This window comes from Babylonia areolata, chromosome 2, assembly GCF_041734735.1.
Source record: "Babylonia areolata isolate BAREFJ2019XMU chromosome 2, ASM4173473v1, whole genome shotgun sequence".
NCBI classification, from domain to species: domain Eukaryota; kingdom Metazoa; phylum Mollusca; class Gastropoda; order Neogastropoda; family Buccinidae; genus Babylonia; species Babylonia areolata.
Genome location: NC_134877.1, coordinates 43,740,651 through 43,765,902, shown reverse-complemented (window position 1 = coordinate 43,765,902; position 25,252 = coordinate 43,740,651). Strand labels below are relative to the sequence as shown.

The 25,252-nt window shown below is 37.9% G+C and overlaps 1 protein-coding gene across 8 annotated transcripts in view; it reads left to right on the top strand.

The window, feature by feature from the left end:
• Positions 1-25,252, top strand: part of LOC143301638 (uncharacterized) — a 171,570-nt gene that overhangs the window by 142,788 nt on the left and 3,530 nt on the right. For 4 of the 8 annotated variants that reach the window (XM_076616097.1, XM_076616066.1, XM_076616096.1 and 1 more), the window contains 14 exons: positions 104-169; positions 865-927; positions 2,769-2,798; positions 8,849-8,944; positions 9,767-9,928; positions 10,673-10,858; positions 14,695-14,817; positions 17,207-17,302; positions 17,752-17,898; positions 19,050-19,383; positions 20,230-20,366; positions 22,466-22,634; positions 23,248-23,378; positions 24,380-24,640. In XM_076616097.1, coding sequence (XP_076472212.1) covers positions 104-169; positions 865-927; positions 2,769-2,798; positions 8,849-8,944; positions 9,767-9,928; positions 10,673-10,858; positions 14,695-14,817; positions 17,207-17,302; positions 17,752-17,898; positions 19,050-19,383; positions 20,230-20,366; positions 22,466-22,634; positions 23,248-23,378; positions 24,380-24,640 — 2,001 coding nt within the window. Of the gene's footprint in view, positions 1-103; positions 170-864; positions 928-2,359; positions 2,381-2,768; positions 2,799-8,848; positions 8,945-9,766; positions 9,929-10,672; positions 10,859-14,694; positions 14,818-17,206; positions 17,303-17,751; positions 17,899-19,049; positions 19,384-20,229; positions 20,367-22,465; positions 22,635-23,247; positions 23,379-24,379; positions 24,641-25,252 lie in introns of those variants that run through there. The other 4 variants (XM_076616075.1, XM_076616082.1, XM_076616089.1 and 1 more) reach the window with 4 other exon arrangements.

Sequence of the window (25,252 nt, the reverse complement as noted above, 5' to 3'; positions counted from 1 at the left end):
CCCATAGTGATGATGAAATTGTAAACTATGATCTTATTGTCATTCCCATATGTTTCAGCATTGCCATGCTATGTGTCTATTTCCTACATTCCTTGGGTTGCAGGAAGATCCGAGCTCTAAGGCAGGTAGCAAAGCTGAGGGAGATGATGTGTTTACCTGGAAAGCTAAAGTGAGTTGGACATGTTGTTTTTTTTCCGTACTATTTATAATAGCAGTTAGCAAAGAGTACTTAGATACGATAAGGGATAACTTGCTTATCTCTCTCCCTTTATCTTGCTCTCTCTCTCTCTCTTTCTCTCTCTCTCTCTCCCCCTTGATTTCTCTCTTTCTCTCTCTTTCCCTCTCTCTTTCTCTCTTTCTCTTTCTCTCTCTCTCTCACTCTCCCTTGATTTCTCTCTCTCTCTCTCTTTCTCTTTATCTCTCTCTCTCTCACTCTCTCTTTCTCACTCTGTCTCTGTCTCTCATCTTTCTCTGATTGATTTTCCCTGTCATTTACGGTTGGACTGACAGTCAAGTGGTTGGAACACACGTCAGTCAGAATCACTCATATGTCAGGGATATTTGTTCACCTACACTGGACTTGAGTTACCGGTAGTCCGGATACCGGTGGTTTTGGTAAGATATTGAAATTGGATACTCTGTGCACTGTGCACCTAACAAACATTGATGAACCTGTGACACAGATGCATTCACATAAATGATGAATATGTCCACATGTGTTTTTGCTCTGGCCTACACTCACTCAAGAATGCACCCAGAGAGATATATAGATCTATCTGAATATGATGTGCTCATGATGTATCCTGTTTTTATCAGCTGTTTGAATCGGCAGTTAAGTTTCTTCACATGTGTTTCATCTTTCAGGCAACAGAGAACGCCCGTCTGCTAGGAGCAGCAGAACGGGAAGGGAAGCAGCTTAAGGAAGATGTGAGTTTTCTGTCTTTGTTAATCCTCCGGTTTGCATGTTCATTGATCTGGTAGTTGTGCTAACAGCTCCCCGCCCAGAGATCCCCCTTTTTTGTGTTTTCCTCATTTCACACTCACAGACAGTGGAGTTCTGGTGGTACTGGGCAGACATGGATTTAAAAAGTAAAAGAAAAAAAGAAAAGAAAATGTCTGTGTTTCCTTTACCTTATTGCCTACCTTGATGATAACAAGCAATATTATTCTGAAGGATTATTGAAGTATGCTGGTGCCAAGGATGAAAAAAAAAGTTGTATTAAATATGAAAGTTTCAAGTCTGAAACACATGTCAGCTTCTCCAATTTGACATGTTGAGAATTTGTCAGAACAGCGTTTTTCTGGAAAGCTTTTCGATCATTTAACAGTTTTGACATTTGACATTGTTGCTTTCAGTCAAGCTGACTGCACAGGTTCATATCAGGACTGCGTTTAACAGTTGGCAGGCAGTACTGAAAGAGTTAAGATAGGAAGTAATCCCAGTGTCTTCACACAAGAAACATGATTGTCACCCAGGAGATCAGAAGGCTTGCCTTCAAGACAGCAGCTGTTGTGATATACATGTAGTCAGAAAGGAAGGCACATAACTGGAAGACATTTATCAACCTCTGGTCAAACTGAGTGAGACAATACTTGTAAATCTTAGTCTTTGAATCTGAATTGAGTTCCTGGAGTAGAGCCAAATCATTCAAGCTAGTAATAGAACAATAATGATAAATTATTTTTTAAATGACTTCTGCTGACAGTGATCTCATAATGTCTTGAAATTGACACTTTAAAAATAGATACAGGAAATCTTTGGCACTTCAAAAATAGATACAGGAAATCCTATTTGTGATTTGAAAATCAAAGCCTTAAATGATGATGGTAACTGCCAATGCCAGTCCCATGCCTCAGACAATGTGTGAAATGTTTGTATGGCCATTATCATTACCTGTTTTGTTTGACTTTAGACAGCAAGTGGAATTTTTTTCATTTTATGTTGGGCACTCGTTCAGATAACCATTGCCTTGTTCCCTAGACAATGTGGAGAAATGTGATTAACCAGCACTTTGTGGGTTGTTAAAAACGTTGGATGGCATCTTGAGTGTGCTTTTTGTTTTTCTTTGGTGATGTGAAGACATGACTGTACTAACAGAAATGGATGGCAGTACTGACATTTTGGAAAATTGGATTATAAAATGGCAGTGGGTAAATTTGTATATAAAAGTCCATTCCTGTCTTTTTCATTGTTGATGTTTTTTTCTGGTGTAGAAATAACAGGAATTATATTCAAGTAAAACGTTTCTTTCCACGTTAAAGGTTGGTCAGTCTGGTTATTTGTTTGAATTACATCAGTAACTACTTTGGCAAGCTCAAATAACATAAAATGGACTGTAAGATGGACTCTCCATTGCAGTTGTAACCTCGACCTTCCATGAAGGTTCGAGGGCACGGAATAGGAATAGTGCAGTAAGTAGTCCTGGAGAATCTCCGCTCTTATCTTCCTTTTTCATCTTCAGCCTCTTTTATTCTTTTTAACCCCCCATTTCCCTGCCCCTGCCTTTGCATCAAAACCTCTTTATTTTATGCTTTCTAGATCCATGTAATGGGTGGCTGAAGGTTGTTTTTTTTTTATAATAAATTAATTAATACTACTATTACTAATTTACATAGCTGGAACTATATCCAGTGTTCTTGTACTGTGCTGGTATGGATATTATGGTGTACTGGTATAATATAGTGTAGCCCAGGGATGCTTTGACTATCATTCAGCAGTACTGTTGTGTGTGTGTGTGTGTGTGTTCGTGGTGTGCGTTTCACATTAGCTGCCACCTGCGGCTCGTCGCCGTGAAAAGGTAAGATCACATAGCATGGAGGAATCTGACAGTCTGATTTAGCACAGCCTCTTGGGTATTTTTTGTTGTTGTTTTTTCTCAAATTTTTTTTTTCTCTGGACAGTTTGCTCTATTTTGTTTTCCTCTTCTGCAGGATTTGGATTGGCACCAAGTTTTTTTGTGTGCTACTATAACACATTACTCTACTTTTTCCTTTCTTGTGATCTTCTGGCAAGGATAGGTCTGCTTGGTTTTTTTGCAAGGACTGGTTTGGTTGGTTCATTTTATGGTTTGTTTAGTTCTTTTAAAAGCATTGTTTTGTTCAGTTCATTTGCAATTATTCATTTGCAAAGACTGGTTTATGCATTCAGTTTGTCTTCTTTCACTGGGAAACCTATCTTGTTCTTAGACCAGCAGTCATTTTTGTTTTTGTTTCTTGAATGTCTGTCCTTATTTTAATTCTGTGAACCACATTCCTTTTTGATATGCTTTCTTTGTTTGGGTGTCTTGACTATGTTCCTCTGGCATACTTAAATGCATTGTTCACCAGTTCTTTCGGTTACTTGAATACCCATCTACTGAATCTAGTTTCAGTTTTTTCAGTTATTTTAGGACTTTGAATATGAGCAGTTATTTGATTCTGCCCATCCTCCTTTTGTATCTTAGTTCCTTTCAGTTTTCAGATTTCATTCTGATCAGTCTTTTAGCCAGAAGAAAGTTTTTAAATAAACCAGAGTTTACTGGTGACAGCTTTAGTCTGTTGCTTTCGTTTCTTAAAATTGATTGTTGGTGTAATTCCTGAATGGACGTTCTTTTTCCATTTAGTTTATCAAACAATAACCATGGTATATTTTGTGGGACACTGGCCTTTATTTTAATTTTTCGGCTTCTGTTCCTTCAGGTTTTTGTATACATGTTCTTGTTTGAGTTTCTTGTATACCTGTTCTTTGTGTTTCTTGGATACCTGTTCTTGTTTGGGTTTCTTGAATACCTGTTCTGATTTTGATTTCTTAGATACTTGTTCTGATTTTTGTTAAGGAATACCAGTCTGCATCATTTCCACATGTACTAGTAGTTTTAGTTTCTTAAACTTAAACCTTCTTATTTTAGCACCAATCTTGATTTGAATTTCTCAAAGACCAGTCTTCTGTCCTTTGGTTATCTTTCAAATATAAATCCTCCTTTTTGTATTTCATTTATTTTTGTTTTATATTTTTCTCAAGTCTATGGATAGTGGTGGATTGATTTCCTGCTCTTGTTGATCTTCACTTTTCAGTTGTTCACTTCTTTATTATTTTGTTACTTTTTGTGTGTGTGATTTTTTTTATTTTTGTGTGTAAAACTTGATTGCTTTCCCTGTGGTGGGTGCTTATCTGAATACAGTGTTTACATGTTATTCAAATCTGTATGTGTTTTTGTTTACCTGATCTCAGTTGTTGTTTTTTATGATTTTGTCTTTGAGCGCTTTTAGATGGTGTGCAAAATGCATTCAGCACATAAAGATTGGTTGATCGTCTCATTCCTAAAGACTGGTGCCTGAATCATCTTTTGAGGTCTAATAGAGGGGATGGATGGGTGCTTGGCTAAAATCTGGGGCCTCTGGCTTACTTGCCAGGCATTTTGACTGTTTGGTGATCACAGTTCGTGTCCTTGGTTCAGCTCCTCATGTTTAGTGTGTTTTATTGTCTCCTTGAATTCACTATCTGTTCTGTCGTGAGTTTGAATCACAGACATTCAACACAGACATTGGCTATTTCGCTATCCCCATGGTATCAAATAGGTTCTCTCTCACCATCTTTGTCGGAAATGGTCATCTCCATACCAAATGTAACTATAACTACTGGTGTCTGTTCTCTCGTGGTTCTATCAACAGGACCTTACTTCAGATATGATCCCGAAGTATTTGTTGTTTTTTTCCATATCCTACATTGTAATAGACATTGGACACCAAGGTTGAGGTAAATAAATTTACATAAATGTTGTGAATGGTTTTTACTCTGGCAGTTACTGTTGTCAGTCGATGGCAGCATTGCCCTGTTAATTATATTCTTTGTAGAGCATAGTTAATCTGCCACAAAAGTTAGAGAACTTTTATCATACTGTTGTGGTGTATGTTCTCCCTACCCATGTTTCTTTCCATATTTATTTGCTGAAGACTTATTGTGGTTTATCTTCAAGTACCTCTGGTTCTGTTCAGTGTTTGTGATTTGCTGTTTCCATTCACCTTTCTTTTTTTCCATTTTTTGTGGAATTCTTTATGAGTTTTCATGGCTGAGGATACTCAATCTTGTTATAAGAAAGTCTCATGTATTTGAGATTGGTAGGTATATTGTGTGGTTCTGTTTTGTTGTCCTCAATAGGTTAACAATGTTTTCATGCTTATTTGTGTGCATGTATGTGAGTGTTCAGTTGAATGCATGTGTGCATTCATCCATTGCATGCACGTGTGTGTATGTGTGTGTGTGTGTGAGAGAGAGAGAGAGAAAGGGGACAGGGGTAGTATTTTCAGCAGGTAAAATGAAAGGCAAAGAGAGGAGTGTGATGACCATACTGGATATAGGCAAAGATTCCATTATGATAATGATATGATATATTTTGGGCTTGGGTCTTCGGGGAGTGTTTCTTCCGGCCTGGTCGTTTCTGTGAACAAATCAATTTCTTGATGTCTGAGAACAGACTGCACATGTTCTGTCAAGTGTACACAGGAAATTTGCACTTGTGGGTAAACTTTACTAATGCTGATTGCTCTAACTGTTGACTGCTAACAATTGTCTACAGAGGTTACTCTAGAATTTCTTTTGTGTTCATGGGCTGCATTCTGATTTTCACCCGTACCAAAGAGTGAACTTTAACGTGTATGACCATTTTTAACGAGATGTTTAAGCAGCCATATTCTGTTTTCTGGGGCGTGTACGCTGGATATGTTCATGATACATAACCCACAAAAATCCCTCATGGATTATGGGTTTTTGACATGTGTGTTTGATTTTGTGTGTGTTTATGCACATGAAGACAATGAAGGCAGTAGCAAGTCTGTGTTGACCTGGGAGATTGGAAAAATCAGTTTCCACCCATAACCCACCTGTTGTTGATATCTGGATTAATCCCAGGACCATCAAATAGAAAGTCCAACGTTCTAACTACCAGGGAAAAATCAGTTTCCACCCATAACCCACCTGTTGTTGATATCTGGATTAATCCCAGGACCATCAAATAGAAAGTCCAACGTTCTAACTACCAGGGAAAAATCAGTTTCCACCCATAACCCACCTGTTGTTGATATCTGGATTAATCCCAGGACCATCAAATAGAAAGTCCAACGTTCTAACTACCAGGGAAAAATCAGTTTCCACCCATAACCCACCTGTTGTTGATATCTGGATTAATCCCAGTACCATCAAATAGAAAGTCCAACGTTCTAACTACCAGGGAAAAATCAGTTTCCACCCATAACCCACCTGTTGTTGATATCTGGATTAATCCCAGTACCATCAAATAGAAAGTCCAACGTTCTAACTACCAGGGAAAAATCAGTTTCCACCCATAACCCACCTGTTGTTGATATCTGGATTAATCCCAGGACCATCAAATAGAAAGTCCAACGTTCTAACTACTCTGTTTTTGTGACTGACTGCTGTTTAATGTAAACAGGTTCTGTGATTAATTTGTTATGAAATGTTACACTGTGAATATGGTTCACTTGCATGAATACATGTTATTTGATAAGTAGTCTGCTTTGATCATTATAACTGCTTAGTCACTATTAGAAGATTAGCTCAAATATCTGCAGCAATGATGCCTTGAGACAAATTTGGGAATGATGAAGTCTTAATCTAAGGGATGTAGAATTGTTAGTTCCAGAGATTAATTAACACAAATAATTAACATGAAAGCCCTACTTCCATAGAATTCAAGGAATTCTGATGCTGGTCACAATTTTCATTCCATGTTGAGTAAATTTTGGTTGATGTTGAGATGCAAGTTCTGACAAAATCTTTTGATTGAACTGATATTTATGTGTTTATTCGGTGTAGCAACTTGTGTCTATCAGTTTGATAAATGTTAATCATTAATGCAAAATCTTGTGTTCATTAGTTTGATAGATTTAACTCAATATTGCAGAATCATGCATTGTATATCAATCAAAAATTTGGAGAATTTTGTGAGAGAAGCTATCATACCAATGGCAAACATTGTCCAGTTATTATCCTGCAGCTGTGGGTATAAAATGATTGAAAATCAGATGTGTCAGTTGATTTATGTGAATGAATTCATAGTTTTTTTAGGAAGGTGGTCTGCTCTCTCTCTCTCTCTCTCTCTCTCTCATATATATATATATATATATATATATATATATATATATATATATATATATATATATATTCCCCCGCCTAATATAGATCTTGAGAAAGGTGCTGAAAGAAAAAGAACATGTTTACATATTCAATGAATATCATTGATTCCTTTCCATCAGACAGTTTCTCCATTTTTATGTTCATATATTTGGTCATGTTCATGTTTGTGTATGTGCTCTGGATGCTAATGGTCGTGCAAGAGGATATGTGGGCTGTGGACATTTGTGCATGGTGTTTTGTTTGTCATGTAGCGGTGCGGGTTCCTACCTAGTGGTGTCTGCTGTGGTGAAGACCTAATGTGCACTTACTAAATGATTCACACCTTTCATCCGTCCTGCTTATTCCCTTCCCTCATTTCCATACACCACCAAGGGTCTGTCGTAGGCGCACTTAAGCATGTGCTAAAACTGTGGGTTGTTTGTCAAAGGTGGTTGCATCATTGTACATTGGCCATGCCAACTGGTGTTACTATTTAATGTTTGGAAAGAACTTAATGGCATTAAAGGATGAAGTTTCGTTAGCTGAATGACTGATGATCTATGATTACATGGTAGGTAGTGTGTAAACTTTGTTGTTGCGCATAATTGAGACTTAAAAAAATTGTGTGAGAGTGTGTGTTTGTGTGTGTGTGTATTGTGTTTGCATGGGGGTTAGGAGATGCATTTTTTTCCCCCTCAACATTATGGTTGAAAGAAGTAAAACTGGGAGACAGAAAGCGTCTGTGTATGCACATGCGTGTGCACATTTGTGAGTTGACAGGTGTTACCCGTGTACATGTATGTGCAAAGAGGTGAAAGGTGAGAGAGTATGTGTGTGGGTGTGATTGTGTCATGTATGTTTTACCTTGTTCTAAAGCATATGAATTGTATTGGTATGCATGTGAGAAACTTTATATTAATGGACATATTTATGTGCATGTGTTAATTTCCAGTCTGCATATGAAGACATATACTTATAAACATGTTAAGAGTTGTGTGTGTGTGTTTGAGTGTGTGTGTGTGTTTCTTCACTGAGAACTATTTATCTTTATTTCATGAGCACACATTTTCCAATGAAATTTTTAGCTGATATTTAGGGTGAAGGAGTCTTCCCATGTTGGTGCATTGTGATCAATTATATATTATTACAGTATATGATGTTTTATTATTATAGGTTTAGGGGCCATTGATATAATGATAGAGACTTTGAAATAAATGGCATGGATTTTGTCAGTTGATAGCTAAAAGTTATGTGTGTGTGTGTGTTCGTGAGTTTATGTGTGTGTTTGTGTGTGTTTGTTCAATTCATTTAATGTCTATCCACAGTAAATGATATTAGACAAAAGTGTGTGTGTGTGTGTGTGTGTAGTCAGTCCTATTATTTCATAAACTATTTCAGCAACAGTGATGATACTGATAATTAACATCATCATCATCAGGATAAATTTTTGGGTAATGTTGGGTGTTAGTAATCATATATACATGTATTCTATATGTGCACATATTGTGTAAATGTTCAGATTAATTGGTATAATTATTTTCTGTTTAAAAACAACAAAATTGACTTAGTGGTCTGGTGGGCACACATATTCAATATCAAAAACTTCACAAGGATCTAAATGTCATACGTTCGTATATTCACACAGTCACTGCATTTTTAAAAAAAAAGTTTTATAAATCCAGTATGACCACCTCTCTTTGTCTGTTCTAAATGGTCACTGGTAACCATCTTTTGCAGATAAACAAGTTGGAGAAGGATCTGGAAGAGAAAAGACGCTATATTTATATTTTTGAAAAATGGATCCTGGAGGCGGAGGAAGTATTGAAGAACAAGGTGAGTTGATGGCATTCACCATCATGGAAGAAAACAAACAACATAAACCTTGACGCATTCTTTATCTTGGAACAGAACTATTTCAAATAGAACAGTGGAAACCTTAACAACATCCTCAACTAAGACAGCAATAACTAGCATAAATCATGCATAATTGTTGGAAAATATTTTATTGTCATCCTCTCTTTCCTTTGTTGATATTGTCCGTTTTTCAACCTCTTTGTACTTGTATTGATATTGTCCATTTTTCAACCTCTGTGTATTTTTGTTAATATTGTCCATTTTTCATAGATCTGTCCAATTATGATAATGTTACCAGCAGTTGCAATAGCAGGAGTTACAACAGTATAGCAATAATTGTAAAGAATGATTACTTCTGCGACTACTATTGCTGGTGTTGTTACCACATTTGGTATTACTCTTGTTTGCAGCTGGAGCTTATATTGTTAATTGTTGTATCGGAATACTTACAGTGCTCAAAACCATGTCTGTTTGGACTGTTATTATAGACACAGATTTACATCTAAAATCACTTTAGTGAATAGATGTTAGATTAATGACCAAGCTTATTATACACTTATGCATTATGTCTCTGGTACACACACGCGCACGGCAGCACGCATGTGCGCACACACACACACACACATTCCTTCAACCATGTCTGTAAAATCAAATGTCACCAATTTGCTTTATTTCAAAGCTTTGTTGGGGGAGGAAAAAAGGTCCAGTTCTTAAATTACAAAAAAAAAAAAAAAAAAGATCTTGTGACTGGCAGATCTGCAACGTGTCAGAAAAAAAAATGTGGTTGTGTTTTTTGTGCAGAACAAGAAGAATGACCGTGACCTTGTCCAGCAGTTGCAGACGGAGGTCAAACATCTGAAACAGGATCTGGGAAACGCAGGCTACAGGAAAGATGACATCTTCACAGACCCAGCCGCACTTAAAACAGAACTGGATCGCAAGGACAGGGAGCTTACAGCTAAGGTGCCAGACTGTTTGTAGCCTCAGTGTGCAATATGTGCCTTTGTAGCTTGGTGTGGTTGTACATGGATATTGTGAACTTAAACACTCACTCTCAAGTTTGTTGCGTAATTTGTGTTTTTTTGCCTCTTGAATGTTTGTTGAATCAAATATTACATCCAGTGATTTGAAAGAGCTTATGAAATAGAACAATTTTTTTGATTGGCTACATTGTCATTGATGAAAACTGACTTACATTTTTTTGTGAACTCAGTGCATTTCCCCTTCAGTTTAGATTGATAAAATTCCACTGGACATAATTCTTGTTGAAAAAGATTGTGCATTTGTGTATGTTCCTAATGTGGATGAATACTAATTACTATGAAAGTTGAAAGCTGACGAACAAATAAATTTCATATCCTAACAAATACAAGGAAATTATTTGTGACTGGATATGCCAGCACGTTAAGTCTGTAATAATGAACAAATGTTCTGTTTGGTGGCTTGCAAGCAAGCTTATGGATGTGTGATGGCCTTTCAGGCCGACACTTATGAATGCTAATTAAGTGCAATGTCTGTATCATATTCATACTACTTGTATTGCCAAATGCCTTTAGAGCTACAGGATAAGTGATATATAAATGCATCAGCGGCTGTGGTGGCTTCTTTCCGCCTCAAGAGACGATGGCTGCACTAGAAGTTTAGTCACTGCCAGTAATAAGTCAATAAGGACACATTATTATTATTATTACTATAAATATTTTCCAGCGCCTAGAGATAGACAGCATGGCAGAGGAAATGCAGCGATGGAGACAGGAGGCCAGCAGTGTGGAGTCAATGCGCAAAAATGCTCTGGACGCCTTGAGACTGCTGGAGACCGAGGTGACCCAGTTGCAGGACGCCGACATCCAGCTGAAGCAGATGAAGGACGAATACAACACACTGCGGGGACAGGTGAGTTGATGAGTGTGAAGAGCTTCTCTTACCTGTGTCAGCCCTGAAACAGCCTCTTCGTGTGTGGTTGGACTGAAAGTAAACCAGCAGTGATTTGATTTTCTATCTGCAGCAGGAATGTGTGTCAGTATCTGTATACAGGTTTCTGTTTTGGGGTTGTTTTCTTTGTATTTTTTTGGATACTGAAAAAAAAAAAATGTTATTCTTGGTTGTATTTTGGGAAGCCATTATTCTTGGAAAAGGTTTTGTTCTTCAGCTTTTTTTTTCAGAAGAGGACATCCATCTGATCTTCTGTAGTCAACATTATGTTCAGTAGCAAAACTGAGAGAAATAATGTTTTTGTTCATACATGGTGGTGACAGGAGGTTGTGTGTGTGTGTGTGTTTCCATCTGTGTGGGTACATGTTTGTGTATTTCTATCAAACTAAAAACAACTTAACAACTATTAACAGAAAAAAAAGATATATATATATATGTGTGTGTATGTGTGTGTGTGTGTGGAGAGAGAGAGAGAGAGAGAGAGAGAGATAACAGTTTCACAACCATTAACTTTTTTTTTTAGCATGTTTTTCAACTTGTAAAAAAGAAATAATACTTGCAATTGAAAATCATGCCAAGATTCTTAATTTTAAAACAACATGCTATTTGTTTTATATGTGTGTGTGTCTCCTTAATTTTCTTTCACTTTCCATTGAAAATTTCATGAGCTGGGTTTTGGCAAACAATTTCTTTTTTTTCTTTTTTTTTCTTTTTTTTTTTAATCAAACTCCTTGAAAAAAAAGTTGGCAGAATGACATTATTCAACAGTATTACAAGTACTTGTATTTGAATATGAATATGAATATGCTTCCTGTGAAATGCTGTTGTTTAAGTCTGATATTGCTGATAGGGAGTGTTATCTTTGAAAAAAAAGTTGGCAGAATGACATTATTCAACAGTATTACAAGTACTTGTATTTGAATATGAATATGAATATGCTTCCTGTGAAATGCTGTTGTTTAAGTCTGATATTGCTGATAGGGAGTGTTATCTTTTTTTAACAATGTCTGATAGATGTGACAGAATTATTCATTTTTTATGTTAACGAGAATAAAATAGAGCAATCTTCATTATAATTGATTATTATTGTTATTATCAGTAGTAGTATTTTCTTTTAGTGAACTGGTGTTTGACATCTTACATAGACTGACAGCTTTGTGCTGGTGATTTGCAAGAAGTATTCATTTAACTAGTGTATATTCTGTATTAACTCTGTGATGTTTGGAGAGATGCATTCATGTATTTGGTTCTGGGTTAATGGTGAGACATGACAAGACTGTATGTCATTTCTTCTGTTGTGTGTGCGTGTACGTGAATGTGTGCATGCGAGAAGTTTGAAGATGTGTGGAACAAGTACCAAGACTTGCACAAAGCTCTCAGCGACAAGGACGACCTTGAGTTCACCTTGAAGCGCACAATTTTAGAGCGCGACCATCTCAAGTGCGACCTTGCCAAGGTCACCGCAGAGCGCGATGACCTTGAACCCAAGGTGCACGAACTACATACCCGAGTGCGAGAACTGTCCAATGTGGAAGCAGAAAACAGTTCTTTGGAGACCCAAGTGTCCAATCTGAACAAGAATTTGAAAGAGAGGGTAACACATTTCGGGGATTGAGGCTGCATGGGGAGTTATTCTGCAGGGTGGTCTTTCACGTCTGGTGGTTTTGTTTTCTTCACCCCTCACTGCTCAAGCATTTTCCAGTGCTGCTCAACATCTTTTCTTGAGGGACTTAAAAATATGGTTGTTCCATTCACTGAGGGTTTGTTTGCTTGCAGATAACCCCCCGTTTTGTTGTTGTTGTTGTTGTTTTTATTGATAATGGTTTGAGGTGATTTTTCTTTTGCTCCCACTTATTGAGAGGCTGCATGGGGTGTTTGTATGGTGGCACATCAGAAAATGAACTATCTGGATTTTTTTCTTTCTTTCTTTTTTCTTCATTATGCTCTTCACACTGGGCAAATATTTTCACTTCTCTCATGAAATTTGCACACATCTTCACCTGTTTTATTGGTTTTTTTGGAATGAGTATTTACGTGAAACACAATGCAAGGGTGAGCACAATGTATTGATCACACATATCATCTGTGGTGTATACATTTGTTGTTGTTTTTTATTTATTCCCCATCAGTTCTTTTTGTCATTTGCATTGAGTTTCATTGACCACTCTTTTGGTATGAAAGTCTATGTTTTTTTTTTACATAAACTGATCTTTGGGGGAAAAACAAACTTTCATGTAAATAGAATTATCAGTAATAATTAAACATCTTATTAATTATTTAAAAACAGAGTTTTTAGGAATGTTCCAATATTTCTGGCTGGCTGTCAACTCCATCTTGGGCCTTTTAGCCAGGTTAAAGCACTTAGTGAAAGCAAAAAAAAAAAAAAGTACTGTCAAAGGATATAGTTTGATTTAAGAGAAACTGAAAACTGAATTGTGAGAAAACTAAGTTAGAAATAGAGGGACAATATAAAAATGATATAATTCCAAGGGTGGTCAACTTCTCAGTGTGATACTGTACAAGGGGGGTCCAGTGTTTGAATGCTATGTAATTCCTGCTTTACCTTTTAGATACTTGAGCACAAAACTAATTATTCAAACTCTTTGTGCTGCACATGGAGTCTAAGAGCTCAGTGCATTCTTTTGTGTGTATGTGTGCGATTTCATTGTCATAGTTGTTTTTTTGTTTTTGTTGTTTTTTCTAACCCTTTTTTGTTTTTGTTTCTTTGTTTTGGAGTAGTTGGGATGAAAGACAAAGTTTTTTTGTTGTTGTTGTTTTTTGTTGTTGTTTTTTTCCATTTCTGTCATAGTTTTTGTGTGTGATTTGTATCATTTTCACACTTGACGTCATTCACCTCATCATTTCTTTTTAATTGACATTTAACTTCGCATTGGGAAACACATTAATATAATAGACTAATTATTTATGTTGTTTTGACAATTTCTCATTAAAATATTGACTGATAAAGTTGTTTTATATAACATTGTATTAATCACATCCTGCAGATACTATTATCATTAATGTGTGAATCAGAGAGGTTGTTTTTTTTTGTTTTTGTTTTTTTTTGTTGGTTTTTGTTGTTGTTTTTTGTTGTTTTTTTCTTTCTTTCTTTCTTTTTTAAGCATTTTCCACCATTTGATGCAGTTATTGTCCTTCTTACAACATGATGCATTACATATCGCACATTTTTCCTCAAGTCTTTGAAAGAAATTTCAGAATTTGTCATAATGAATATCAGTTTCATAACAGTTTGATATTTACAAAATGATTGACATTACTTTTTGATTGCTTTTGTTTTCAGAACATCTGTAATTAATGTGTGTGTGTGTGTACTAATTGAAAAAGAAAGGAAGGGGAAAAAATTCTTTTTACCATCATATTAGTAGTAAACTTGAAAATTTTTAATTTAGCTACATAAAACGTTTGACAGTGTATAACGTTTTACCTCCCCAAAAAGGAAAAAAAAAAAAAAAAAAGCTATCATAGTAGAAGTAGTGACACTATGAAAAAAAAATCAAATTTAACTACATTGTATATTACTGAATCTTGCTTACAAGAAAAGAAGTTCTGTTTTATATTATATTTGTATTGGTGATTAACCTGAAAAATTCAGAATTTAACTTCACGTTATTAAAAAAAAAAAAAAAAAAACAAAAACAAACATTGTTTAACATTTCATCAGCCTTAAAGTGGCATGCATCAGTAATTTTAAATATTTGTACATGTGGTGACTGTATCTTTATTGTGCCTTTCGTTCGTCTCATGCCCTCTGACCTGGACTCCGCCTCTTTGGATAGATGGACAAATTGCGTGAGGTTTATGAGGAAAACCTCAATCTTCATGAGCGCCTCGCTGAGTTGCAGCTTCGTCTGGACAGACTGCGAGAGGCGAGGCGTGACCTTGACAATATGTGTGCGCGGGCAAGTGCTAGTTTTTTTGTGTTTGAGAAGATTCTGCTTTGTACCTTGTTTTCATTTCAGGATGCTGGTGTGAAGCTGATTTGTGAATGATTAACCCTTTGAGCCCTGACCACCGCTTTACCAGTGGTAGAGAAAAATGACATAATGCCTAGCCACCGGTTGAGCAGTGCGTAAGTACTTGTGTCGTGTTTTGCTATTGGTTGACTTATATTGAAGAGCCAGTCAGAAAAACCATAATATTCTGACGTCAGCGAATGTAGTACCAACATGGCTGCGCCTTTTCACTGTGTTTTGTGCATGTGCTTTGGATAAAAAAGATCGATTTCAATATAAGTCAACCAATAGCAAAACACGACACAAGTGTTTATGCACCGCTCAACCGGTGGCTAGGCATTATGTCATTTTTCTCTACCACTGGTAAAGCGGTGGTCAGGGCACTCTTTTTATATCTGCCGTGACACATCAGATACCAATTATTTGCAAATTTTGCTCAGGAACTCAGGGCTCAAAGGGTTAAAAGATTCATGAATGACAGCACCCTGCCACTCACACATCCATTTTGTATTTGTATTTGTATTTCTCTTTTTATCACAACAGATTTTTCTGTGTGAAATTCGGGCTGCTCTCCCCAGGGAGAGCACATTGCTACACTACAGCGCCACCCTTTTTTGTATTTTTTCCTGCGTGCAGTTTTATTTGTTTTTCCTATCGAAGTGGATTTTTCTACAGAATTTTGCCAGGAACAACCCTTTTGTTGCCGTGGGTTCTTTTACGTGCGCTCAGTGCATGCTGCACACCACGGGACCTCGGTTTATCATCTCATCCGAATGACTAGCATCTAGACCACCACTCAAGGTGTAGTGGAGGGGGAGAAAATATCGGCGGCTGAGCTGTGATTCGAACCATCGCACTCAGATTCTCTCGCTTACTAGGCGGACGCATTATCTCTAGGCCATCACTCCATCAGACCTTCCTTTTTCATTTTGTTCCTTTCATCTTTTCTTACTGCTGTCTTCCTGGTCCAGTCTCCTGTTTTTCCAAAGTCCATCCTTTCAATAACTGTGAATCTTGCTATACTTTTTTTTTAACAGGCATTGCGGTTGTGAACACTGGAATGAGCACAAAATGCTCATTCTGCAACAGTATTTGTCTATAGGTCTTTTGTAAAATTTTTGTCAAGGTTGTTTTTTTCATTATTGATCAAACATATATATATATATTCCTTTTCTTTTTTACTTGAAAAAAAAAATCTGAAACAAAAAAACAAACAAAATCTGAATGCACAATGAAGGGTACCTAAAGCATGGCCTCTGTCTTAAGGAGTTAATGACGTTAAATGTCTGATGTGATTGACTGTTGACAGGAGTGTTGTGTATATGATGTCCATTAATGGTCTTTGCTTTTGACCTTGCACTTTGGTTTTTGGAGGGTTTAGTTCTCATGTGCTTCATGATTTTAATTGAATTTTATTGAAACTCTAATGACAGCAACATTTCATTTGCTCTGTGAAGGTTTTTTTGTTCTTTATCTAATGACTGTGATGTCATGAAGAGTTTAACATTTCTCTCTGTCATTACATCTGGTTGATTTTGTCATTTGAAAATGGTACCAATTCATCTGATGTTTAAAGAGCTTGATGTTGAATTTGCCACTAAAAAGAATTAAATATTTGTCTGTTTTGGTAATGGAGCACAGAAATTATGTGTGCAATAACCAAAGGTGAACCCTTTGCTTGTTTTTTTTTTATTCTTGCTTTCTTTTCATGTTGCATTTTATACACAGGGTTGCTTTTGTGGGAGTTTTTCTTTCGGACTTTGCTTTGAAAATAAAACAGTTGAAGAAAAAGATCTCCATATCACTGTGGAAAAAACTTGTCATGCTAAAATCATTTTTATTCTCTAGGAATTACCCTGAAATACATTGTCTGCTGTTTTCAGTGATAAAGTATCTACAGCTTTTGCTTTGGTTTTTCTTAGAAATTGATTAGTTTTATGAAATATCTTTCTTCTGTCTGTGTTGACTTTTTGGTCTGGGGGTAGTGGGGAGACTCCTGTTTTAGAATTTGCTTACTTCCACCCAAAACTCTAAACCATGTCATGAGTAATTATAGATATTCAAACAACAGATCCTTACTACTTGAGAAACTACTCTACAAACAACAACAATTTGTTTCCTTACCAAGATTAGCAAAGTGACGGACAAGAGACTTGACAGACTTGGACCAATCAAATTAAATTGGGTAATGTCATGGACCAATCAAATTAAACCAGGTCACTTGCATAATCCAATCATATGAAACCAGGTCATGTCATGGACCAATCATAAAACCAGGTCACTTCAAACTGTTGACACCATTATACCTGACAGTTGGTGATGTGTGTGGTTTCAGTATGATGAAGTGAACATCCAGAAGAACAAGGCTGTGACGGCTGTGCACGCATTACGGGCCAAAGTGGCCAGACTGGCCAAGAAATGCCAGGAGAAGGTTAGTGTTCTTTAGGCTGTTCATGTCAAAAGCAGTGGTGTGTATGATTGTCACTGGGTGTTGGCGCCATTTCAGGGAATGAACATGTAATCGGTTGACAAGTTGTTGGTTTGTTTTTATTTTAATACATTTATTATTGTCATTGTTCATTAACATTGTACTTCATTATTAATAGTAGTATTGTTATTATTGTTTTACCAGTTTGTAGGTTGAGGTGTTGCTCTAACATTGTATATTATTATTCTTGTTATTCCAGAAAATGTTGTATTTAATTATTAGTATTCTTGTTATTGTACTTGCTTTTAACATCTTCTTGAAAAGAAACTTATTGTTGTTATAGCGTTGTACAGGATGAAATGTTGCTGTGTCATTGTACATATATTATTGTTATCATTCCAAATTATTGTACTCTTTATCAGTATCGTTATTGTTGTTGCACCATTTAACAGGATGAGGTCCTACGGCGCCTGTCAGAAGAGGTGCGTGGGGGGCGAGGACGTTCCAGTTCCCTGCTGGAGGAACTGAGTCACCTGGAAACACTGGCTGGGGGTGAGGAGTACAATCGCCCCCTGTCACCGCTTGACCTCATCACAGGGGTAAGTGTCCACTGCATTGCTGGGAACTTCTTCACTGAATTGAGGAGTTGAAGTACAGGGTTAACAATAAGTCAAGGACCACTTTGGAACTTACTTCACTGAGTGATTGATGACTCATTCACTGAATAGAGGTACTGAAATATAGGTTTCACAAAAAATTAAGGACCACTTTGGAACTTACTTCACTGAGCGATTGATGACTCATTCACTGAATAGAGGTACTGAAATACAGGTTTCACAAAACGTTAAGGACCGTGTTGGAACTTGCACAGTTTTCTTCTTAAGGACGTGGTGAAATAATGCTGAATTTTTAACAAACAGTGATGATTGCAGCCAGTGTAACGACCACCGCTCATCGCTAGAGGTGCTTTCATGCACATGCACTTCCATTTTTTTTAGAAAGAAAAACTACAGCTGTCATTTAAAACTCAGTGAATAAATGTAAGACTTTTGGCTGAAACATCAATTTTTTATGACTCATTGTCAGACTGTTATATATGTGTGTCAGAAGCAGCGGTTAGCATCTCCAGTGAGAGGACATTGGTAGACCACATGTAACTCGCATGATTTAAATCATCTCTTGATTTTCAAACATTGTATGAAAATATACCTGCTTTTATGAAGTGGCCCTTAACCTTTTTATGAAGTGTTTAGTCAATGAAGAAAGCTCTGTAGATCCTGAATTTTCATTTCCATTGTCTAGCGTGTTGGTTTGTTTAAACTTTAGGAAATTGTGCCAGTGTGGGAATGAACAGATATCCCATTGATGTGGATAAGATGGTGCCCAGAGTGAAAACAGTCAGTTGGTCTGTCCAGCATGATTAAGCTGAAATAATACCTTTTCACTAATCGGGTCCCTTTTCACAGCAAAAGTTGTAACACATTAAAGAAACCACCCAAAGCATTAAAATTAGCACCAAGTATGTACAGAGCACACAAGAATGCAGAACCTATTGAATTCAGTTATGGGTAAGTCACTTTAAATGTGACATCTCAAAGATGTGCTCATCAGCATTACTTGATCATATTTTCCAGAATGAGATGTTGTGTATTTATAGTTGTAGCTCAGCTTCAGTTTATAAATCTCTCTCTCCCACTTTTCCCCCCTCTCTCATCCATTCATTCATTCTTTTTTTCTTTTTTTTTCTCAGCCTGCCACAACAGACACAGAAAGACTGATGTCAGAACGCATTCCTGACACAACCTTCACCAAGTGGTCTTCGTCCTCACTTGATGACCTCCATGACCTTTCTGCCGGTGCCGACAAGTCGTCACTCCACCGGCCTAAATCGGCGGAACAGGTCAGAAGAGGGCAGCATGGGGGTCTTCCTGCCAAGCAGCCTGCAGGGTCTGGAGGCACGTTTGGTTTTGGGGGAGACACTGTGTGTGTGGCAATACTGGACTATGTTCCAGACACCGCATCACGCAGCGGCCACCGCCACCTGGAGCTGCCACTGAAGGAAGGGGATCAAGTTCATGTCCGAGGTGAGCTGTTGTGGCTTGTGCTTCATTCTCGTCGTCGTCTTCTTCTTCTTCTTCTTCTACCCCATAGTCTCATGTCCATAGGGGCATCACAGATAAACTGGCAACTAGTTCTCTCCATTTCTCTCAGTTCCTCTTCTCTCTCAGGGCATTGTACAGTCTCTGAGATATTTTCTTCCCATCTCTTTTTCTGTCTGCCTCTCCTTCTCCTTCCTTGAACTACCTAGCAGGGTTGTTTTGGCAAGTCCTACTGATAGAGAGATGTGCCCATACTATTCAGAGCTAAATGTAAAGGAAGGAGAGGAGGGGGTGACTTGGAAGGCAAGACGGTGAAGTCAAAAGATGAATGTTTGAAACAGATAGAAGTACAATTAAAGAAAATTATTTAATGGACTTGAGGGAAACTGTTAGTTTAACAAGAGATACAGTTGATAATGAATGGAAAAAGTTTTTAAAAATATTGTTCCCAGTGACTATGGATGATACACTTTCATGTAAGTAAGGCTTCATTGACTCGCTGTCAAAACTATATGCTTAACTGTAACATCATAGACATGAGTTGGGCAGGCCAGCGTAATGTTTTTGTTTGGCTGTTAAAATAGATAGAAGTACAATTAAGGAAAATTACTTAACGGACTTAAGGGAAGCAGTTAATTTAACAAGAGAAACAGCTGATAATGAATGGAAAAAGTAAAAAATGTCAATGTTCCCAGTGACTGTGGATGACACACTTTCATGTAAGTAAGGCTTCAGTAACTCACTGTCAAAAACGATATGCTTCACTGTAACATCATAGGCATGATGAGTGGGCGTGTCGGAGTATTGTATTTGTTTGGCTGTTGCACACAGGACCAGTGGACCGGCATGGTTACTGTGAGGCAGAGGTGGGGGGTCGCACAGGGCTGGTTCCTGCCAGTCATCTGTATCCTCTCACAGACAGTGCTGCCTCCTACAGGCCCATCAGCCAGAAACTTGGTCGACACAAGGTTGGTATTTGACTAGGTTTTTGTACTAGAATTCTTGATATGGTCGATTAGTTGTTTTGTGTTTATCAGTGTCTGCTGTGTATTTTTCTTTGATGCATCTGATCTGCCTCGGAAGGAAATCTCTTGTTTGAATTCAGGGACCGTTTATTTTTTATGCGTATATGCCAGCGTGTTTATGTTTTGGTGTGCATGTGTGCACTGAATATATTGTGTGTTTTAGAAGTCTTCAAGAGAAAGTAAATCTTAGATTTATAAGTTAATTAACTAATGTTTTTTCAAGAACAAGATAAATTCTTTGAAATATGCTGAATATGAGATTATTTGTTGAGTCTAGTTTCAGTTTCACCAACATTTTCAGGTCCTTGTGTGGGTGTGAGTGTTTTCCACTGTAAACTGACCATAGCTAAAACTTCATACAAACTCTGAGTATCTCTATCTGAATGTGCTGCCTGAGCATTTGACAGTCTTTCTTCACCCCCAACCTTCACCTCTTCATAACCTCTCACTGACCACCGCCCTTCTTTCACTGCCATCCCCCCACTCCCCCTACCTTCCACACCATCCCTCTCTGTCTCTTGTTTATAGTTGAGTTTATCAATTAATTGGCTGTTGCCCAGAAGTTCAGGTTGTTAACCTTTCCCGTACGTCGTGGGTGTGAAATCACCCAGACAAGTGTTTTTGCTCTGTAACTCAAGTAATATTGAAGCCACTTCCACATAATTTCATGACTTTGTCCATAATATAGTTTACTACATATCCACTGAACATTATTTTCTTTTATACATAAACAAAGAAGTTATTAATCAATTAATGTCCCAGTACGCCGTGGGTGTGACGACACCCATACTCCCAAAGAATAAACCTTGCACGCCGTACGTCGTGGGTGTGGAGCCACCCATGCAAAACTTGCGCGCCACGCGTTGTCGACGTGACGTCACTTGGGCTCGCTACAGAGAGAGATCAGAGTGACCTTGTCTTTTGTTGATCGTATCCCGGTTCAAGTCTTACTCTAAAGTTGTAACTAATTTCAGAAAACAATATTTATTGCACTAGATATCTTCAACAATATTGAATGAACTGTTTTTCTTGTAGAGAATGATCGGGAGCAACTGATTGATAGCTTTTTATCTAGTTGGAATTAAAGTGCCTTTCTAAGAACTGGATATTTTTGTAAGTCTGAAATCAATTGATCTAAAATCTAGTTGATATTCTTGAATTTTATTCTTATCCTAATCTGTTCAAAGTAGAGAAAACCCGACTATGGCTAAAAAAAGAAAGATAGTTGATATAGAAATTTTATTCTTATCCTCATCTGTTCAAAGTAGAGAAAACCCGACGATGGCTAAAAAAAGAAAGAAAAAAAATGCCAGCCAGCCAGCCAAAAAAATAAAACCAACAACAAAAACAACACACACACACACACACACACACACACACACACAAAACAAAAACAAAAAAACCGTTTTTTGTAAGTAACAACACTCTCTTCTCACGGGCAAAACTTATTCGCAATGCGCCTGGTCAAGCACTGGAGTAAATAGCCTACACGCACAAGTGGAAACTGCGCATGCAAGTCTGCTGAAGAAAAGTCAAATTTGCTTTACGGACAGGTGTGGGTTACTGTGCACCCACGACGTACGGCAAGGTCTTATTTCTTCAGTGAAACCATGGGTGCCTGCACACCCACGACGTACAGCCACTGACCTATAAACACGATCTCGATGCGTACAGCGAAGGGTTAGTTCGTACACAGAAACCATGGGTGCCTGCACACCCACGACGTACAGCGAAGGGTTAGTTCGTACACAGAAACCATGGGTGCCTGCACACCCACGACGTACAGCGAAGGGTTAGTTCGTACACAGAAACCATGGGTGCCTGCACACCCACGACGTACAGCGAGGGGTCATTCCTTCTTAGAAACCATGGGTTTCTGCACACCCACGATGTACGGCGCGCAAAATTTTAGGCGACGTACGGGAAAGGTTAAAACCCTTGGTCTTAGTTTGGTGAAAGTTGAGTTGTTGAAGGAAGTCAGTCCTGCCTCTCTCTCTCTCTCTCTCTCTTGAATTTTCATGGATGGATTAATGTCTTTTCAGCAGAAAGCAGGCGGAGACAGTGTGGAACAGATTGTCCAGCTGTTTGACGACCTTCAGGACCCCCGGTTGATGGCCGGCCTCTCTCAGCCCCCGTCCTCCCAGAAACCCCAGCACTTGAGACATTCCACCGCCACGCAGACACGTCAGCGACAGTCCGTCCACAAGTCCAGTGAGTCACATTTTGTGTGTGTGTTTGTGTTTCTTTTCTTCTCTCTCTTCTTCCCCTCTCCCCCTTTTTTTTTTTTTTGTTCCATATTATTACTTTTCCATTCACGCTCAGTTCTTTGTCTGTTTGCCTCAGTATTAATGGAAGATATTTTTGCATGCAAGATTTTAGAGTTGATCGAGTGTTTACATTTGGGTTTTGTTTTTTTTAAATTGCTCCCGAGTCCTTTCTGTCCTGATTGTGTTATGTGTCTTCAATTTTCTTGCATTTTCTTACGAAGACAGGAGTTCTTGTCCATTCCATTTAATATCCATTGGTATCTACCTTGATTGTAGTGGATGGAGTGGAATATATATAGATATATATTTGACATGAAATCTTTGGTTTTATAAGACATGAGGCAAGCACATACAAATAAATAAAATAGTTATCCTCGTGTCCTTGTACAATATTCAAACACAGAATTTCCCATCCTCGGTTGTACATCGCTTACTTACATTGACTGGCTTGGAATATTTCTGTTTGAAGATTCTTGTGTATCCGTTAAAAATTGTCCTCAAAGAGTGTTTAATTTGACACAATCATCAAGCAGATGATTTCCTTGTTGATGTCACAGACACCGGTCCAGAACCACCAAGCGGACTGCATATCAAGGAGGTGGACCGCAACAGTCTGGTGTTGGCATGGCAACCTCCAGTCTTGGACCAGCATGGCTGTAGTAACGGCTTCAAAGTAGTTGGCTACAGGGTATGTATTTTTTTCTCCCTTTCCCCTCCCTTGTCCTTCTTGGTGTATTGCGGGAAAGATAGGGGACACACTGAACTGTGATTGAAAGTTTTTGTTTTTCTGCCTCAAGCGCAGGTGCTGTGTTGGTCAGCCACATTAATATCGGTGACATACTGAATCAGATTTTTCCATTGAATCATTTTTTGTGATTATCATTGTGCATTTCTGAGTTAAAAAAGAAAAAAGAAATGAAGTGTCATTTGCTAAAAATTTGTCAACAGAAAAAATAACATATAGCATAAACTGATTCATACACACAAAACACACATTTTCATTTGTTTGTTTTTTGATTGTTTTTTATTTTATTTTGTATCTCATTATTTGTTCAGATGAACTATTAGAACAGAAAGGGGAAACAACAGATAATCAGCTCTTGTAATTGTGCATTATTTTTTTTATGTACGAGACGAGATAATTATGTGCTGCGTAATCATGCCACTTACATGTCACCATAATTTGTTTCTCATTTTGTTTTCTTCGTTTCATTTTCCATGTACCCCCATGGAATTTTTTCTGGAATAAACCTTGACCTTGACAAAGTTGCGCAAACTCTTTAATCAGAAATCACTTGCATACTGAACACACAAAGAAAATATGATTATATGCTATTTAGATTTCCATTCATATTTATGCATACAATGTATGATCAATGGTTACTTTATTGCAGTGGGAAGTCATTTACAGTTAGACTTTTGTGAAAGACTATGACTCTCAGACTAGGAGGCAAGATTGCACTGGCTCTTAGTGCTGCAGCCTTGGGGGCTAGTTGGCATTTGAGAACCATCCCAACGCTGACTGACCTAAAAAAACCTTCTTGGCTGAGAGAGTAGGGATGTAACTTGGGCAAAACACTCTGCTATAATCAGATTCTAGCCCAGATGGTTGGGGAAGCAGTTGCCTCCTCTGCTGTTCTGATGGTCATTGTCGGACACAACTATCATAAATATTTATGGTGAACACAGATCTACCTGAATGGACGCGTGTGCCAGCAGCCGCACAACCCCAAACTGTCGCACACACGTGTGGAGGGCGTGCGGAACGACCGACCCCAGCAGCTGGCCATTCAGACGCTTGCAGCTTCAGGTCAGGGGTCATCGCGCGTGGAGTTGGTGTATCAGGGGTCGACCTGTCAGGGTCACAACCACCGGGACCAGGACGGAGAGTCTACGGACCTGTCCTCCATCCTCAACAGCATCCACTACAAGACGGGCAAGAAGCGCACAGTGAGTGGTCTGGTTTCTCTTCCTGCTTGTTACATGTCTGTCTGAGTGTGTATGTGTGCTTGCCTGAAATCTGATTGAATGACACAGGAAACAAATGTTGAGCACCCAAATGGCAGCCATCAGTCAGCTCTACTACAACTGATAAATAATTCTAATAAGTAATGTTACTGAATTGTAAATAGCAGCTGAATAAAACTAAGTGAACGTGGAGAACCCTTGATTTCCTTGGAAAAAGACTAAGCAAAGAAGAATACTCAGAAGAAATCCTCAGATGTGTAAATGCAAGAGGGTTAAAGTATCCATTTCACATTTGAATGTTACAATTGAAAATTAAATAAATATAAAGGTAGGAGAGGAGGGAAAGTTGTGAGGTGAGTTGGGGGAAACAGGATTAAAGGAGATCCATGAAGAGAGTGTCCGAGGGTATTTCTGTTTTACCTTCAGCTTCATTGCAGAAAATTGATCAGATCACATTCCTTGAAGAAGGAACTAGTGTCTAAAATGTTAATACTTCTTATCGAAGCGAGTCTAATTTCACAACCCATGTTTTTCAGACTTGCTGCATTTAACTGATTGTTCTGTTTGCAGCAGGTTGTGAACCATAGAGGTGCA